The 19,192-nt window shown below is 39.7% G+C and overlaps 1 protein-coding gene across 1 annotated transcript in view; it reads right to left on the bottom strand.

The window, feature by feature from the left end:
• LOC106591876 (piezo-type mechanosensitive ion channel component 2) overlaps positions 1 to 10,878 on the bottom strand; it is a 267,883-nt gene extending 257,005 nt beyond the window's left edge. Inside the window, exon 1 of the mRNA XM_045693681.1 lies at positions 10,236 to 10,878. Coding sequence (XP_045549637.1) covers positions 10,236 to 10,299 — 64 coding nt within the window. The 5' untranslated portion in view covers positions 10,300 to 10,878. The remainder of the gene's footprint in view (positions 1 to 10,235) is intronic.
• Between the last annotated feature and the right edge of the window lie 8,314 nt (positions 10,879 to 19,192).

A 19,192-nucleotide genomic window follows, 5' to 3' on the forward strand; every position in this document is an offset into this window, starting at 1 on the left:
TATTCTGTTATATTTTATCATATTCTATTTTGTTCTATTATATTATGTTACGTTATCTTCTATTCTATCATATTCTATTGTGTTATATGCTATCACATTCTATTCTATCATGTTCTATTATATTCTATCATATTCTATTCTACTATCTTCTATTCTATCATATCATATTCAAGTCTGTTTTACTTTATTTTGTTCTATTCTATCATATTCTATTATCTTCTATTCTATCATATCATATTCTATTCTGTTATATTTTATCATATTCTATTCTGTTATATTATATTATGTTACGTTATCTTCTATTCTATCATATTCTATTGTGTTATATGCTATCACATTCTATTCTATCATGTTCTATTATATTCTATCATATTCTATTCTACTATCTTCTATTCTATCATATCATATTCAAGTCTGTTTTACTTTATTTTGTTCTATTCTATCATATTCTATTATCTTCTATTCTATCATATCATATTCTATTCTGTTATATTTTATCATATTCTATTTTGTTCTATTATGTTATGTTATGTTATCTTCTATTCTATCACATTCTATTCTGTCATATCATATTATATTCTGTTATATTTTATCATATTCTATTCTGTTCTATTATATTATGTTACGTTATCTTCTATTCTATCGTATTCTATTGTGTTATACTCTATCACATTCCATTATATTCTATCATATTCTATTCTACTATCTTCTATTCTATCATATCACATTCTGTTCTGTTCTATTCTATCATATCATATTCAAGTCTGTTCTACTTTATTTTGTTCTATTCTATCATATCACATTCTGTTCTGTTCTATTCTATCATATCATATTAAATTCTGTTCAATTTTATTTTATTTTGTTCTATTCTATCATATTCTGTCCTATTCTATCATATTCTACTATCTTCTATTCTATCATATCATATTCTGTTCTTTTCTATCATATTTTGTTCTATTCTATCATATTCTATTATCTTCTATTCTATCATATTCTGTTCTGTTCTATCATATTCTATTATCTTCTATTCTATCATATCATGTTCTATTCTATCATATTCTGTCCAATTCTATCATATTCTATTATCTTCTATTCTATCATATTCTATTATCTTCTATTCTATCATATTCTATTATATTTTGTTCTATTTTATTGTGTTCTATTCTATCATATTCTACTCTATTCTATCATTTTATTCTATCATATTCTATTTTATTCCATTCTATTCTATCATATTCTATTATACACTGTTCTATTTTATTTTGTTCTATTCTATCATATTCTATTCTATCATATTATATTCTGTTCTATTCTGTCATATTCTATTGTGTTCTATTTTATTCTGTTCTATTCAATTTTATTCTGTTCTATTCTATCATATTCTACTCTGTTCTATTTTATTCTGTTCTATTCTATCATATTCTACTCTGTTCTATTTTATTCTGTTATACTCTATCATATTCTACTCTGTTCTATTTTATTCTGTTATACTCTATCATATTCTACTCTATTCCATTTTTTTCTATTCTATTCTACCACCCAGCTAGATGAAAACAGAGATGTCGGTCTGGCCACTCTGTCCTTAAAGTCCCCATCTGAGGAGTTTAACTGGAGGAATTAAAATGACATGAACCAAGCTATTGACTCACAGTGAGAGGGATGATTAAACTAGTATGTTGTTATGGTGTAACCCTGTCATTCACACATACACAGGGCTGTGACCGTATGATATTTACAGTGTAATATAAATATTACATGACGTTTACCCAGACACACTTGTCTAAATTGATGGGTCCTGTGAAAGAAACGTTAGAACCCCCAGCCACATCCAGTGGTGGAAAAAGTACTAAATTGTCATACTTGAGTAAAAGTATAAATCATTTCAAATTCTTTATATTAAACCAGACGGCAGCATTTTCTTTTCTTTTTTTGTTGTTGACGGATCGCCAGGGACACAGTCCAGCACCCAGACATCATTTACAAACGAAGCATTTGTGTTTAGTGAGTCCTCCAGATCAGAGGCAGTAGGAATGACCAGGGATGTTCTCTGTTTAGTGAGTCCACCAGATCAGAGGCTAGTAGGGATGACCAGGGATGTTCTCTGTTTAGTGAGTCCTCCAGATCAGAGGCGGTAGGGATGACCAGGGATGTTCTCTGTTTAGTGAGTCCTCCAGATCAGAGGCAGTAGGGATGACCAGGGATGTTCTCTGTTTAGTGAGTCCTCCAGATCAGAGGCAGTAGGGATGACCAGGGATGTTCTCTGTTTAGTGAGTCCTCCAGATCAGAGGCGGTAGGGATGACCAGGGATGTTCTCTGTTTAGTGAGTCCTCCAGATCAGAGGCGGTAGGGATGACCAGGGATGTTCTCTGTTTAGTGAGTCCTCCAGATCAGAGGCGGTAGGGATGACCAGGGATGTTCTCTGTTTAGTGAGTCCTCCAGATCAGAGGCGGTAGGGATGACCAGGGATGTTCTCTGTTTAGTGAGTCCTCCAGATCAGAGGCGGTAGGGATGACCAGGGATGTTCTCTGTTTAGTGAGTCCACCAGATCAGAGGCGGTAGGGATGACCAGGGATGTTCTCTGTTTAGTGAGTCCACCAGATCAGAGGCTAGTAGGGATGACCAGGGATGTTCTCTGTTTAGTGAGTCCTCCAGATCAGAGGCAGTAGGGATGACCAGGGATGTTCTCTTGATAAGTGTGTGAATTGGAAAATGTTCCTGTCAAAATGTAACAAGTACTTTTGGGTGTCGGGGAAAAAGTATGTACAGCAAAAACAACATTATTTTCATTCGGAATGTAGGTTAGTAAAAGTAAAAGTAGTCAAAAATATAAATTGTAATGTAATGTACAGATTACTGAAGTACTTTACGCCACTGCCCAAATGCCTTCACACCAATACATTAGCATACTTTATATACTGTTACACATGCACTTAATCACATAGTATTCCATAAATAAGTTAAAGCCATGCAACCCGACTTACAGTCATGCTTGTATACATACCGGTGGACCCGGGAATCGAACCCACTATCCTGGCATTGCAAGCACCCTGCTATACCAACTGAGCTATGATGTAATAACACTTGTGTTCACGCGATGGACTTCCAGAAACAGCAAAGCAACCTTACAACCTTGAATCAACTATGGAATAGAACTCAACCTGATTTAGACAGCCAGTCTAACTAACATAAAGGTCCTAATAACAGATACAGAGATCCAAGCTCTGGGCCTGGGCTGACGGGGACAGACAGAGAGATAACAGAGAGAATTGAAGACCCACTAACCTGTCAGCCTATAATAGAAACCCTTATACCAGTACATCACTACAGAGAAGAGATTTACTAGTTGAATAAACCTTTTGTCTCCTCTACAGCAGATACAATGGTGTAAGAGAAAAGGAGAGTCAGTAAAGTAAGGTACTGGAAGCAAATTATAGGAAGATAGCCACTCTCAGTGGTGCTGCTCTCAGTGGTGCTGCTCTCAGTGGGTTAAACCCTCATAGTGGTGCTGCTCTCAGTGGGTTAAACCCTCATAGTGGTGCTGCTCTCAGTGGTGCTGCTCTCAGTGGGTTAAACCCTCATAGTGGTGCTGCTCTCAGTGGGTTAAACCCTCATAGTGGTGCTGCTCTCAGTGGGTTAAACTCTCATAGTGGTGCTGCTCTCAGTGGGTTAAACCCTCATAGTGGTGCTGCTCTCAGTGGGTTAAACCCTCATAGTGGTGCTGCTCTCAGTGGTGCTGCTCTCAGTGGGGAAAACCCTCATAGTGGTGCTGCTCTCAGTGGGTTAAACCCTCATAGTGGTGCTGCTCTCAGTGGGTTCAACTCTCATAGTGGTGCTGCTCTCAGTGGGTTAAACCCTCATAGTGGTGCTGCTCTCAGTAGGTTAAACCCTCATAGTGGTGCTGCTCTCAGTGGTGCTGCTCTCAGTGGTGCTGCTCTCAGTGGGTTAAACCCTCATAGTGGTGCTGCTCTCAGTGGGTTAAACCCTCATAGTGGTGCTCACACAGGATGGACAGATGGATATAGATATGGATAGCAAATACTTTCTCTTGACAGTGAGAGAGAGAGAGAGAGAGAGAGAGAGAGAGAGAGAGAGAGAGAGAGAGAGAGAGCGAGAGTAACACAATTAGACCCAACCAAATCATGAGAAAACAAAAAGATAATTACTTGACACATTGGAAAGTATTAACAAACAAAAACAGAGCCAACTAGAATGCTATTTGGCCCTAAACAGAGAGTCCACAGTGGCATAATATCTGACTGACCCAAACTTAAGGAAAGCTTTGACTCAGAATGAGTCAACACTAACCCTAACCCTAACCCAAAATGAGGTGGAAACTGAGCTGCACTTCCTAACCTCCTGCCCGATGTATGACCATATTAGAGACACATATTTCCCTCAGATTACACAGATCCACAAAGAATTTGAAAACAAACCCAATTCTGATAAACTCTCATATCTACTGGGTGAAATACCACAATGTGCCATCACAGCAGCAATATTTGTGACCTGTTCCCACAAGAAAAGGGCAACCAGTGAAGAACAAACACCATAGTAAATGAACCCATATTTATGCTTATTTTCACTTTTGTACTTTAACCACTGGCACATCGTTACAACACTGTATATAGACATAATCAGACATTTGAAATGTCTTTATTCCTTTGGAACTTCTGTGAGTGTAATGTGTACTGTTCATTTTTACTGTTTATTTCACTTTTGTTTACAATCTACTTCACTTGCTTTGGCAATGTAAACATATGTTTCCCATGCCAATAAAGTGCCGGACAGATGGATATAGATATGGATAGAAAATACTTTCTCTTGACAGAGACAGAGACAGAGACAGAGAGACAGAGACAGAGACAGAGACAGACAGACAGACAGACAGACAGACAGACAGACAGACAGACAGACAGTGAAGCAGGCAGTGAAGCAGGCAGTGAAGCAGGCAGTGAAGCAGGCAGTGAAGCAGGCAGTGAGAGGGGTAGAGAATCCTGTGGTCTGGCAGTGTGTGTGGTAATGGGGACTGTGTCACTGTGTCACTGTGTACACACTGCCTCCATTCAGCCCTCTGTTTGCTCTCCTACAGGTCCTGTCAGATGGGCAACAGGAAACAGTCGCCATGTAACGTCACAGGGCCAGACACCTCTCTCTACCTCTTCTCTACCTCTTCTCTACCTCTCTCTACCTCTCTCTACCTCTTCTCTATCTCTCTCTACCTCTCTATCTCTCTCTACCTCTTCTCTACCTCTATCTACCTCTTCTCTACCTCTCTCTACCTCTCTCTACCTCTTCTCTACCTCACTCTACCTCCCTTGTTGTGTCCCTCTTCCTCTCTCTAACTATATCTATCTCTACCTCTCTCTACCTCTCTATCTCTCTCTACCTCTTCTCTACCTCTATCTAACTCTCTCTACCTCTTCTCTACCTCACTCTACCTCCCTTGTTGTGTCCCTCTTCCTCTCTCTAACTATATCTATCTCTACCTCTCTCTACCTCTCTCCATCTCTCTCCACCTCTCTCTGCCTTTCTTTGCCTCTCTCTGCTTCTCTCGTTTACTCCCTCTGCCTCTCTCTACCTCTCTATATCTCTCTCTGCCTCTCTTGCTGTCTCCCTCTACCTCGCTCTACCTCTCTCTGCCTCTCTTGTTCTCTCCCTCTACCTCTCTATCTCTACCTCTCTCTACCTCTCTCCACCTCTCTCCACCTCTCTCTGCCTTTCTCTGCCTCTCTCTGCTTCTCTTGTTCTCTCCCTCTACCTCTCTATCTCTACCTCTCTCTACCTCTCTCCACCTCTCTCTGCCTTTCTCTGCCTCTCTCTGCTTCTCTCGTTTTCTCCCTCTGCCTCGCTCTACCTCTCTCTACCTCTCTATAGCTCTCTCTGCCTCTCTTGCTGTCTCCCTTTACTTTTCTCTGCCTATCTCTGCCTCCTTCTGCCTCTCTCTACCTCACACACACTAACAAGCAGTAAAGGGAGACAGCGGGAAACACTTTACTGCTGTATCACCAGAGAAACAACAGGGAGTAACTCTTTACTGCTGTAACACCAGAGAAACAACAGGGAGTAACTCTTTACTGCTGTAACACCAGAGAGTAACTCTTTACTGCTGTAACACCAGAGAAACAACAGTGAGTAACTCTTTACTGCTGTAACACCAGAGAGTAACTCTTTACTGCTGTAACACCAGGGAGTAACTCTTTACTGCTGTAACACCAGAGAAACAACAGTGAGTAACTCTTTACTGCTGTAACACCAGAGAGTAACTCTTTACTGCTGTAACACCAGGGAGTAACTCTTTACTGCTGTAACACCAGAGAAACACCAGGGAGTAACTATTTACTGCTGTAACACCAGAGAGTAACTCTTTACTGCTGTAACACCAGGGAGTAACTCTTTACTGCTGTAACACCAGAGAAACACCAGGGAGTAACTATTTACTGCTGTAACACCAGAGAAACACCAGGGAGTAACTCTTTACTGCTGTAACACCAGGGAGTAACTCTTTACTGCTGTAACACCAGAGGAACACCAGGGAGTAACTCTTTACTGCTGTAACACCAGAGAAACAACAGGGAGTAACTCTTTACTGCTGTAACACCAGAGAAACACCAGGGAGTAACTCTTTACTGCTGTAACACCAGAGAAACACCAGGGAGTAACTCTTTACTGCTGTAACACCAGAGAAACACCAGGGAGTAACTATTTACTGCTGTAACACCAGAGAAACACCAGGGAGTAACTCTTTACTGCTGTAACACCAGGGAGTAACTATTTACTGCTGTAACACCAGAGAAACACCAGGGAGTAACTCTTTACGCTGTAACACCAGAGAAACAACAGGGAGTAACTCTTTACTGCTGTAACACCAGAGAAACACCAGGGAGTAACTCTTTACGCTGTAACACCAGAGAAACAACAGGGAGTAACTCTTTACTGCTGTAACACCAGAGAAACACCAGGGAGTTACTCTTTACTGCTGTAACACCAGAGAAACACCAGGGACTATCACAAATTGTTTGGGAAAAAAAAGAAAAAGAAGGTGTATTGTTTTCAGCTTCATTGACATAAACTCATTCTCAGGAAATCCCCTTTTACAGGCTAAAACATCTCTTCACATTACAACACACACACACCACCAACATCCCACGTTTATGTTTCCATTAGCTACCCCTGTCTTTGCTTTCTCTCTTCTCTATCAGTTTTCCAGTTACTGTGAGTTGTCCCTGTTCCTGGGACTGATTCCTGATCATTGGCACTTTGTGAATAAACATCAAATATTAAAGGTACGTTTACGATAACAGGAAAGGCAGTTCTTCTCATCCCGCTACAACCACATTATTAATTCATCCTGTTAAAACGACTTTCCACCAATTAACAGAGACAAGCCGTGGCCTCACCATGGCTTCTGGAAGAGACAGAAGGAGGGTTCAACTTAGCCTGTCAAGAGGTGCATTATCGTCCTTAGCCTGCATCCCAAAATGTGCATCCCAAATGGTGCCCTATATCCATAGGGCTCTGGTCGAGGGTAGTGGACTACATAGGGGATAAGGTGCAGTTTGGAACACGCATCTCCATAGGGCTCTGGTCAAGGGTAGTGCACTACATAGGGGATAAGGTGCAGTTTAGAACACTCATCTCCATAGGGCTCTGGTCGAGGGTAGTGCACTACATAGGGGATAGGGTGCAGTTTGGAACACTCGTCTCTACTGATGGAGCTGATCTATAGAAAGCCTCTGGTCTGGTTGGCGTGTCAGTGCTGTAATAGCTAGAAGAGTGGCCGGTCGTGGTCCTATACGGACACAGACATTGTACTCATGGACAGTTGTTAGTGGTTATGTCTTAATCGTTTTCCATTGTGGCCTACCACAGTATAGACTATTGCTGTACAGTACAATACACACACACACACACACACACACACACACACACACACACACACACACACACACACACACACACACACACACACACACACACACACACACACACACACACACACACACACACAGCAGACTTGGCCTACCTATAATGTAACACACAAACAGCCAACCTGAGTCACTGGAAGTTGTATAAAAGGTATGAATAGGACCAGCTCTGTTTTGACAATGCAACATAAGTAGACAATGTTTTTGTGTTAATATTAACATGTACAGTACATTAACTGGTGCCAGTTAAACCTTCAGCTGCAGGCCAAATATATTTACAGGAAATAGAAATATAGAATAGGATAGATATGTTATCGTCCATTTGGTTGGAATGGAAAATCGTCTTTTGCCTCGGGGACTTGGACCAGACAACATTCGGTTACTGGTTCACCTGTCTACCCACATACCACCCTAGGCAATGCTGAAGAATGACTTTGCATATCACTTGACATACAATTTATAAATAAATACAATTTATACCTGTGATAAAACTTATACAATAATCCATGTTTCCCCTTCATGTGTTTGAAACTGAACGAAGATCTATATTGGCTGTGACTTCTAATCTGCATTTCTCTCACCATGAAGATGTTTTTAAGCAAAAACATGGCAATAAATCGGTTATTACCCAATACCAAACGGGTAATAAATCAGTTATAACCCAATACCAAACGGATAATAAATCAGTTATAACCCAATACCAAACGGATAATAAATCAGTTATAACCCAATACCAAACGGGTAATAAATCAGTTATAACCCAATACCAAACGGGTAATAAATCAGTTATAACCCAATACCAAACGGGTAATAAATCAGTTATAACCCAATACCAAACGGGTAATAAATCGGTTATAACCCAATACCAAACGGGTAATAAATCGGTTATTACCCAATACCAAACGGGTAATAAATCGGTTATAACCCAATACCAAACGGGTAATAAATCAGTTATAACCCAATACCAAACGGGTAATAAATCGGTTATAACCCAATACCAAACGGGTAATAAATCGGTTATTACCCAATACCAAACGGGTAATAAATCGGTTATAACCCAATACCAAACGGGTAATAAATCAGTTATAACCCAATACCAAACGGGTAATAAATCAGTTATAACCCAATACCAAACGGGTAATAAATCAGTTATAACCCAATACCAAACGGGTAATAAATCAGTTATAACCCAATACCAAACGGGTAATAAATCAGTTATAACCCAATACCAGGCGGGTAATAAATCGATTATAACCCAATACCAGGCGGGTAATAAATCGGTTATAACCCAATACCAAACGGGTAATAAATCAGTTATAACCCAATACCAAACGGGTAATAAATCAGTTATAACCCAATACCAGGCGGGTAATAAATCAGTTATAACCCAATACCAAACGGGTAATAAATCAGTTATTACCCAATACCAGGCAGGTAATAAATCAGTTATAACCCAATACCAAACGGGTAATAAATCAGTTATAACCCAATACCAAACGGTTAATAAATCAGTTATAACCCAATACCAAACGGGTAATAAATCAGTTATAACCCAATACCAGGCGGGTAATAAATCAGTTATAACCCAATACCAAAGGGGTAATAAATCAGTTATAACCCAATACCAGGCGGGTAATAAATCGGTTATAACCCATTTTGGTAGCCTACTTTAAATACCACCTAAGAGGAAGGCATTACTTATTTCAGAAGCTAGATCAACTAAAAAGCTGAAAAGGCAATGCGACAGTTACAAACAGGAAGTGAATGGGAAGAGAGGCGCTTTATGGAATAAGACACATTTTCCTGATCAGCTAATCAACAAACCATGTTTATTATACCTATTAAACCATGCTTATTTCAGATATCAACTTGGAGCAGAAGCGTTTGGAAAACGACTGAAAGGTCATGAGAAGCACAATCAACCAGTGTGAAATAATATGGCTTTTTCCATAAATAAATTGATTTTCAGTAAAAAAGACATGGTTAGTACAAAATCACAGAGAACTGTATACTAGTGGCAAAACAAGAATCCCAACACATTACTCAGACGTTTGATTAGCCTTCTGTAAATGTTTAAGCTATTTTAATTCCTTTATTAAAAGTATAATAACTATTATTATTAGGCTAATATACATTATTATTGTATTATTGTAGTCTGTCATCTGCAATGGCTGTGAGGTTTTTTTTTTTTTCTTCTTCTTCTTCGACTGTTTTCATGCCTATTTGGATGGCACATTCAGTGCACAAGAGATGCGGTATATTTTTTAATGCGCAAAGAGATGCGGTACATTTTCATGTGTTAAAACATACCTGTTGCTAAACATATTGGAAGAAGCAATCTGAAGATCAGCCCGCAGACCACCTCGGACGCCATCGCTTTAGGGTAGCCAGTCTTACCACCAGGTAAACGGGAGAGAGGATGGTGTCACGCACGGTGGTTGTCTGACATCCGTTCCGGTAAAGTAAAGTCCTGCTCTCTTTCTAATCCCAGTAAAATCAGCATCAGTTTTCTTCCTGACAACCTGTCGGAACTATAATTCCATAATTGAGAAATTGTACCTTGACCATCAGCGATTTTACTTGTTTTGTTTATAAAAACATGTATTTGAAATTGTTCAAGCAGTTGAAAAAGCACATTTTACATTTTTTCAAGACATGTTGAGCTTGTAAAAAATACACCATAACGGTCCTCAAACTCAGGTGCGTGCGAAGAGACGGGTTCTGCGTGAGCTACAGATGAATAACGCCAAACCGCGGACAAGTTATCCGGTCCTGTGAAGCCGACCTTTTACTGCAAAATTCATCATTTTTTTAAGGAGAGAATGAAGTAGCATAGAAATCACAACCGTCGTGGAAAACGGTAACGTTATAATGTAACTGTAGTTGATGAAGTTATGACTATAGTTCACTCTCAGATGACCGGTCGCAGATTTTTGACGCATTGGTGAAATGTTACTTTCCGACTTCTGGGTTTGACTGTGGAACTCCGCAGGACCACCATGTGATTGACAGGTCTTTCAGCCACTCACAAGGCTTCTCTGAGTAAGCTGTTTGTCTCTTGTTAATTAGGGAGCGGGATGGGACACTTCCCCTCGTAATGACTGTAAACAGCGCCAAGCCATGGTGGGCTACTCTTATCACAAAAACCAAACCGAGTACTTTCCATGAACCACCAGTTGAGTTGAAAATGCAATGGAAAGCAATTTAACTTGTATTTTTGTTTTTATTCCGTAGCGTACATGGGAATTTAAAGGCAAAAGTTATATTATGGGCACTATGTCATCACGCACTGCCTTTTATCTGCAACAAGTCAATCTGATGGAAACACATCTCTGTTGGGAAAAATACGCGTATTGTTTTTATGCAGATGTCGGAATATTCGCGAGAGAATCTGTCGCTAATTTGATGGAAACCTACCTTCTGTAGCCTAATAAACTGTATGGTTTCCCAAGTCATAACGGGAGGACCACACACCATATCATCACTTAACTACAAGTTTACTTCAATATGATGGTTATTTATTTCAATATTTGTGCATATCAATATTTGCTCATAAAAGCGCTTCCGCCGCCATTTGTCGCATGGTACATTTTACAGACACAAAAAGATCAACACCAATTCTCTGTCTTCCCTGTGGCTCAGTTTGCAACGCCAGCATGGTGTGTGCAACGCCAGGGTTGTGGGTTCGATTCCCACGGGGGGCCAGTACAAAAAAAAAATATTATATGAAATGTATGCATTCACTACTGTAAGTCCCTCTGAATAAGAGCGTCTGCTAAATGACGTAAATGTAAGTCAAACGAATTATTTGTTGGCATTTATAGAATTGTACTGAAACTTCCTGTTTCCATCACAGCTGTCTTCGTTTTTTTTTTAATATAGTGTGACTTTACTCACATAAAACTCTGGATAGAAACGTGGTTAGTGTTAAACTGTTTGTTGTTGCAAAAAAAAACTACAAACACTTTAAATCCCAGAGGATATTTAATCATCTCAACTACAGACCACCACTACATTTATTGTCTATATTTTTTTGCCTTTATAAATAAAGTAATACAACTGTTGGTTCTTCAACCTGTGTGTCCACATAATGGTCCCAAAGATTATAGATTACTCAAACATAAAGATTTGCTGTTTGCTGTCTGTTTCTTGCCTGAATCTATTATTAAAGGAAGGTCCTAGAAGGTCTCCATGGCGACATTGCATGCATCCTGACGGTGGTTTATATACTGCCTAAAGGACATACAGTGCCTTCAAAACACTTAATTGATTCCTGGCTCAAAATAATATAGTGTAGAGAGAAACTGCATTAAATGGCTTTAAAAGGTCAAGAGAATTTACGAGCGTAGAATTAATATGGAGTCCTGATCTTTTATTTACTCGTCTGCCGTTTTGGATCCATCCACTGCCAAGGTATAACTCTAATGCAACATTAATGCAAACGTTGTTAAAAATAAAAATATAAAAAAATATAAAAAAAAAAAAAAAAAATAGATCAATTATGAATTGGTTGCGTTCATCAATATGTATTAATAATCTTTATTGACAAGGAAATGATCCATGATGTTTCCTCCAAAGTATAGCTAGTGCATTAGGTCATCGCTAAGAGCAAACTAACCATCACCTTTGAAAGCCATAGAAATATAATAACTAGAAAGGAACAAAAAAAAAAACTCAGAACAAGGCAATTTGCCCTGGAATACTCATCATATGTATTTATATAGCCCTTCTTACATCAGCTGATATCTCAAAGTGCTGTACAGAAACCCAGCCTAAAACCCCAAACAGCAAGTAATGCAGGTGTAGAAGCACAGTGGCTAGGAAAAACTCCCCTAGAAAAGAGTTTTGGGTGATTTTACATTTTAGTCATTTAGCAGAAGCTCTTCTTTTTTTTCGCACTGGACCCCCATGGGAATCGAACCCACAACCCTGGCATTGCACACACCAGGCTGGCGTTGCAAACACCATGCTCTACCAACTGAGCCACAGAAAAGACATGATGATGCAACTACGAATGGTAGGAGGCCATGAAAACTACACGATGCTGCAACTATGCATACAAAATAGAAAGCACTTACAGTGACTTCAGAAAGTATTCCATACCCTTTTGACGTATTCTACATTTTGTTGTGTTACAGTCTGAATTTAAAATGGATAAAAAAATAAATATTTTTTTCTCACCCATCTACACACAATAACCCATAATGACAAAGTGCAAACATGTTTTTAGAAATGTTTGCAAATGTATTGAAAATGTATTCACACCCTTTTGCTATGACATGTGAGGGTGAAAGTTCTATAGCTCTTATTTGCAGGACTTTAAAATTAATGGGTTAGTAATACTTTATCTAGCCCTCTCACTCAAGGTCCCACAGGTGACAGTATACATGTCAGAGCCGAAACTACACCGCGTGTACAAAACATTTCTAATGTTTCGTACACTCTTTCTATGACTTAGACTGACCAGGTGAATCCAGTGAAAGATATGATCTCTTATTGATGTCACTTGTTAAATCCACTTCAATGTGGATTGTGTATGTGTGCCATTCGGAGGGTGAATGGACAAGACAAAATATTTAAGCGCCTTGATCAGGGAGGCGAGAAGCACCTTGATCAGGGAGGCGAGCAAGAGCCCAATGACCACTCTGACAGAACTGCAGAGTTCATTGGCTGAAATGGGAGAACCTGCCCCACACACACACACACACACACACACACACACACACACACACACACACACACACACACACACACACACACACACACACACACACACACACACACACACACACACACACACACACATAGTGGACAGGACAAACACACACATTCTGGACATTACTAGGGGTTACCAGGTTTAGCCTGGATGTTACTAGGGGTTACCAGGTTTAGCCTGGATGTTACTAGGGGTTACCAGGTTTAGCCTGGATGTTACTAGGGGTTACCAGGTTTAGCCTCGATGTTACTAGGGGTTACCAGGTTTAGCCTGGATGTTACTAGGGGTTACCAGGTTTAGCCCCGACGTTACTAGGGGTTACCAGGTTTAGCCTGGTCCCAAATCTGATTCTGGATGTTACTAGGGGTTACCAGGTTTAGCCTGGATGTTACTAGGGGTTACCAGGTTTAGCCTGGTCCCAAATCTGATTCTGGACGTTACTAGGGGTTACCAGGTTTAGCCTGGTCCCAAATCTGATTCTGGATGTTACTAGGGGTTACCAGGTTTAGCCTGGTCCCAAATCTGATTCTGGATGTTACTAGGGGTTACCAGGTTTAGCCTGGACGTTACTAGGGGTTACCAGGTTTAGCCTCGTTCCAGATCTGATTCTGGACGTTACTAGGGGTTACCAGGTTTAGCCTGGATGTTACTAGGGGTTACCAGGTTTAGCCTGGTCCCAAATCTGATTCTGGATGTTACTAGGGGTTACCAGGTTTAGCCTGGTCCCAAATCTGATTCTGGATGTTACTAGGGGTTACCAGGTTTAGCCTGGACGTTACTAGGGGTTACCAGGTTTAGCCTGGTCCCAGATCGGATTCTGGATGTTACTAGGGGTTACCAAGTTTAGCCTGGACGTTACCAGGGGTTACCAGGTTTAGCCTGGTTCCAGATCGGATTCTGGACGTTACTAGGGGTTACCAGGTTTAGCCTGGATGTTACTAGGGGTTACCAGGTTTAGCCTGGTCCCAGATCGGATTCTGGACGTTACTAGGGGTTATCAGGTTTAGCCTGGATGTTACTAGGGGTTACCAAGTTTAGCCTGGACGTTACCAGGGGTTACCAGGTTTAGCCTGGTTCCAGATCGGATTCTGGACGTTACTAGGGGTTACCAGGTTTAGCCTGGATGTTACTAGGGGTTACCAGGTTTAGCCTGGTTCCAGATCGGATTCTGGACGTTACTAGGGGTTACCAGGTTTAGCCTGGATGTTACTAGGGGTTACCAGGTTTAGCCTGGTTCCAGATCTGATTCTGGACATTACTAGGGGTTACCAGGTTTAGCCTGGTCCCAGATCTGTTTGTGCTGTATACGGCCATTGGAGTTGGCAAGACAACATAAACAGGTCTGGGACCAGGCTGAACGTTTTTGTGACAGGGGCCCAAAAGATGTTGTTCGGCAAGCAACGAAGAGTCAGCAAGCAACACGGTGCCTTAGGGCCTCTGTCCAACGCATCGATATATACTACACGAAAGTCATCCATCGATTTGTTCCCATACTAGTCTAAAGAGCAAACCTCAGAAACTTCAGCCTCTCACGTAGATGGATAGATATCGTCCACTTGTCTTTGATACATTATTCATCCATTCCTTGAGAGGGAGGGTATTGATAAGTTCATGAACCAAATGGACGGAGCAGTTTTAAGTAGCCCATGTAGGACGTTCTAGGAAGACGGTGGATTTCTGGAACATTCTCTGCCTCTCCTTTACTACACATTAAAGTAAGACATTATAGAGAAGTACTACTGAGACTTAAATGTTAGAGAGTTGAAATGAAAACTGAAGTAGTCTACCTACTGCCAGATTACTGGTTGTAAAACTGTACAGGATTTCTTGACTTGATTAGTCTTCTGCATGTGATGGCTGTAGGACTATCTACACGGGTCACCGTGTTTTTATGGTTTAACGAGACAAATCATTTCGGGTTGTCTTTCAAACTTTTAAACAACGTAGTGTACAGTACTTTTGATTTGTTGAATAGTGAAGTGGAGAGAAATGTACAGTGTCTTTATGTCCTTACTTGTAAAGAAAACGGAATTAGGATTGAGGTAACGCACCTAAAAACGCTGGTTTGTGCACCACAGGTAAATTCTATATATAGAACAGAGGGGATGGATTTGTAAAGACACGTGTTTCAGCAGGTGGATTCAGCTACGATATCATATTCACAATTTACCACACGTTTGTTTTGTGTTTTTAAATTTTTTATTATTTTAAAGAAAACGTATTTCATTTCAGAAACAAGTCCAAACAGAATCATCACAACACATTCCTGCCAGACCAATGACTCCGTGTGAAATCCACACCACGTTTGTTGTTCAATATCCACAAGGATTGTTACTTTTTTTCCAATGCAAAGTCTATTTAAGTGGCTTTTGTATGCTACTCCTGTCCGTGTGTATCCTACTGCGGCCTGTTTCAGTGATCTTTACGGTGTTTCTCTTCTGTGGTTGTAGGCTGAAAACATGCTTGAATCTCAGAACAGAAACCCTCTACCGTCAGGTATATGTTTTGGAACATTGTAAATAGTGCTTCGATCAATAAACTGTATAGGAGGGCAACATCTGATTTGAGACTTTGAATCTCAACAGTATCACACAACACAAGACATTTTGTTTGTACAATCACTTTACTGGAGACTTACAGTAGCAGTCAAAAGTTCGGACACTCTTACTCATTCAAGGGTTTTTCTTTATTTTTGTACTATTTTCTACATTGTGGAATAATAGTGATGACATCAAAACTATGAAAAACACATATGAAATAATGTAGTAACCAAAAAAGTTAGAAACAAATCAAAATATATTTTAGATATTTGCTGTGTCAGATGAACTGGCCTCCACAATCACCCGACCTCAACCCAATTGAGATGGTTTGGGAGGAGTTGGACTACAGAGTGAAGGAAAAGCAGCCAAATATGTTGGAACTCCTTCAAAACTGTTGGGAAAGCATTCCAGGTGAAGCTGGTTGAGAGAATGCCAAGCGTGTTCAAAGCTGTCATCAAGGCAAAGGGTGGCTACTTTGAAAAATCTCAAATATATAGTTTTTTATTTAACCAGGCAAGCCAGTTAAGAAAAATTCTTATTTACAATGACGGCCTACTCTGGCCAAACCCTGACGACGCTGGACCAATTGTGCGCCTCCCTATAGGACTCCCAATCATGGCCGGTTGTGATACAGCCTGGAATCAAACCAGGGTCTGTAGTGACGCCTCTAGCACTGACATGAAGTGTCTTAGACCGCTGCACCACACTTTTTTGGTTACTACATGATTCCATATGTGTTATTTCATAGTTTTGAGGTCTTCACGATTATTCTACATTGTAGAAAATAATAAAAATTAAAAAAAGCCCTGGAAGGTGTGTCCAAACTTTTGACTGGTACTGGATATTCCAGCTCAGTTTTAGATAGACTGCCCTTTAACCTTTGTTAAATTGTAAATTGAAGAAAATGATATGGATTGATGATGCACGGTTTTGTTTGTTAAGTAATGTCCTTTAGTATCATAGCATATTAAATTACCTATAAATCACCTTCCATATCCTTCATTATTACTCTGCCATCCAGGAGAATTGTTCATTTGTTTGTTTACCTAACCTCAAAGTGTTCCAGGAAGCATCTCTCCTATTACCCCCTGGATGATGAGTAACATAAACAGCATCCTATTTCCCTAAAACATTATCCTTGTCTGTCCATCTATAGTACCACGATGAGGCTGGGTTTTGCCCATACAGACAGGCATTACCTTTACAGTGTCCAGCTGTGCCTACGGGACTTAGACTAATACACTGCTGTATGGGTTAATATTTGAGAAAGCCCAGAAAGACATACATTATTGAAACTGTTTGCTCATCGTAGGAAATTCTATTCTCACGCAGGTTAATGCACGGGGTAATACAATTAAAGCTTTTAAAACAGGCGAATAATGATCTGAGATACCGTACCTGAGGATAACAGCACTTATAGAAACAAATATGCATGTCAGTCTCTCTTGTCTAACAATTGAGGAGAGACTGACTGCATCACTTCCTGTTTTAATAAGAAAACATTAGTGTGTTGGAAATTCCAAATCGTTTGCATTGTGAACTTACACACAGCTCTGACACACACACTTACCCCACCAGACATGCCACCAGGGGTCTTTTCACAGTCCCCAAAATCCAGAACAAATTCAAGAAAGCGTACAGTATTATATAGAGCCCTTATTGCATGGAACTTCCTTCCATCTCATATTGCTCAAATAAACAGCAAACCTGGTTTCAAAAAACACATAAAACAACAACACCTCACAGCACAACACCTCTCCCCTGTTTGATCTAGATAGTTTGTGTGTATGCATTGATGTGAAGGCTACGTGTGCCATTTTTTAATTGATCTAGTTCTGTCCTTAAGCTGTTCTTGTCTATTAATGGTATTTGAAATGCTCATGACAGTTGATTTAGTGGCCTATATTCTCATTACAGTTGATTTAGTAGCCTATATTCTCATTACAGTTCATTTAGTAGCCTATATTCTCATTTACAGTTGATTTAGTAGCCTATATTCTCATGACAGTTGATTTAGTAGCCTATATTCTCATTACAGTTGATTTAGTGGCTTATATTCTCATTTACAGTTGATTTAGTAGCCTATATTCTCATTACAGTTGATTTAGTAGCTTATATTCTCATGACAGTTCATTTAGTAGCCTATATTCTCATTACAGTTGATTTAGTGGCCTATATTCTCATTACAGTTGATTTAGTGGCCTATATTCTCATTTACAGTTGATTTAGTAGCCTATATTCTAATTTACAGTTGATTTAGTAGCCTATATTCTCAATTATAGTTGATTTAGTAGTCTATATTCATGTGTATTCTAGAAAATACCTGAGAACGTTTAATAAATATCTATTAAATACATACAGTACCATACCAGAATTAATATAAACGTCTTTACATTATAGTCGTTTAGCAGACGCTCTTACCCAGAGCGACTTACACTTCATCTTATTAAGGTAGCTAAGAATGACAACAACCTCTTACAGTCATTGTAAAACTTTTTTTTTTTTAACAGTACTACCTTCCATAGTAAAGCAGCTATCAGCAAAGTCATTATAAAAATAGACCTGTGTTAATCTTTACATGGCTTTTCCTATACATCAGGAGATGGATCAACATTAGAAGACGGATGACAGCGCAGCCCACAGTAATAACACTATTGACCACTGAGTGAACCGTGCATTGTAATGTTCCTGTAGTGCTAGTTAGCGACCTGATGTAAATGTACCTAATGCATGTTTTTTTTTAATGTCATTAACAGAGACAGCAATGTGTTTCCAAGACTCAGCAAGAAAAAAAAAAACAAGTGTGAATCCCAAATCGCACCCTATTCCCTATATAGTGAACTACTTTTGACCAGAACCCAATAGGAAACCTAGTCAAAAGTAGTGCACTATATAGGGAATAGGATGCGATTTGGAATGCATATCCCAAAGCCTTAATGGGAATAGACGAGTTGAGGCTCCCATTTACCTAAAGCCATAAGAGCTTTGTAATAGCCATATTAGCTGTGTAT

The sequence above is a fragment of the Salmo salar genome, chromosome ssa14 (assembly GCF_905237065.1).
Source record: "Salmo salar chromosome ssa14, Ssal_v3.1, whole genome shotgun sequence".
NCBI classification, from domain to species: Eukaryota; Metazoa; Chordata; class Actinopteri; order Salmoniformes; family Salmonidae; genus Salmo; species Salmo salar.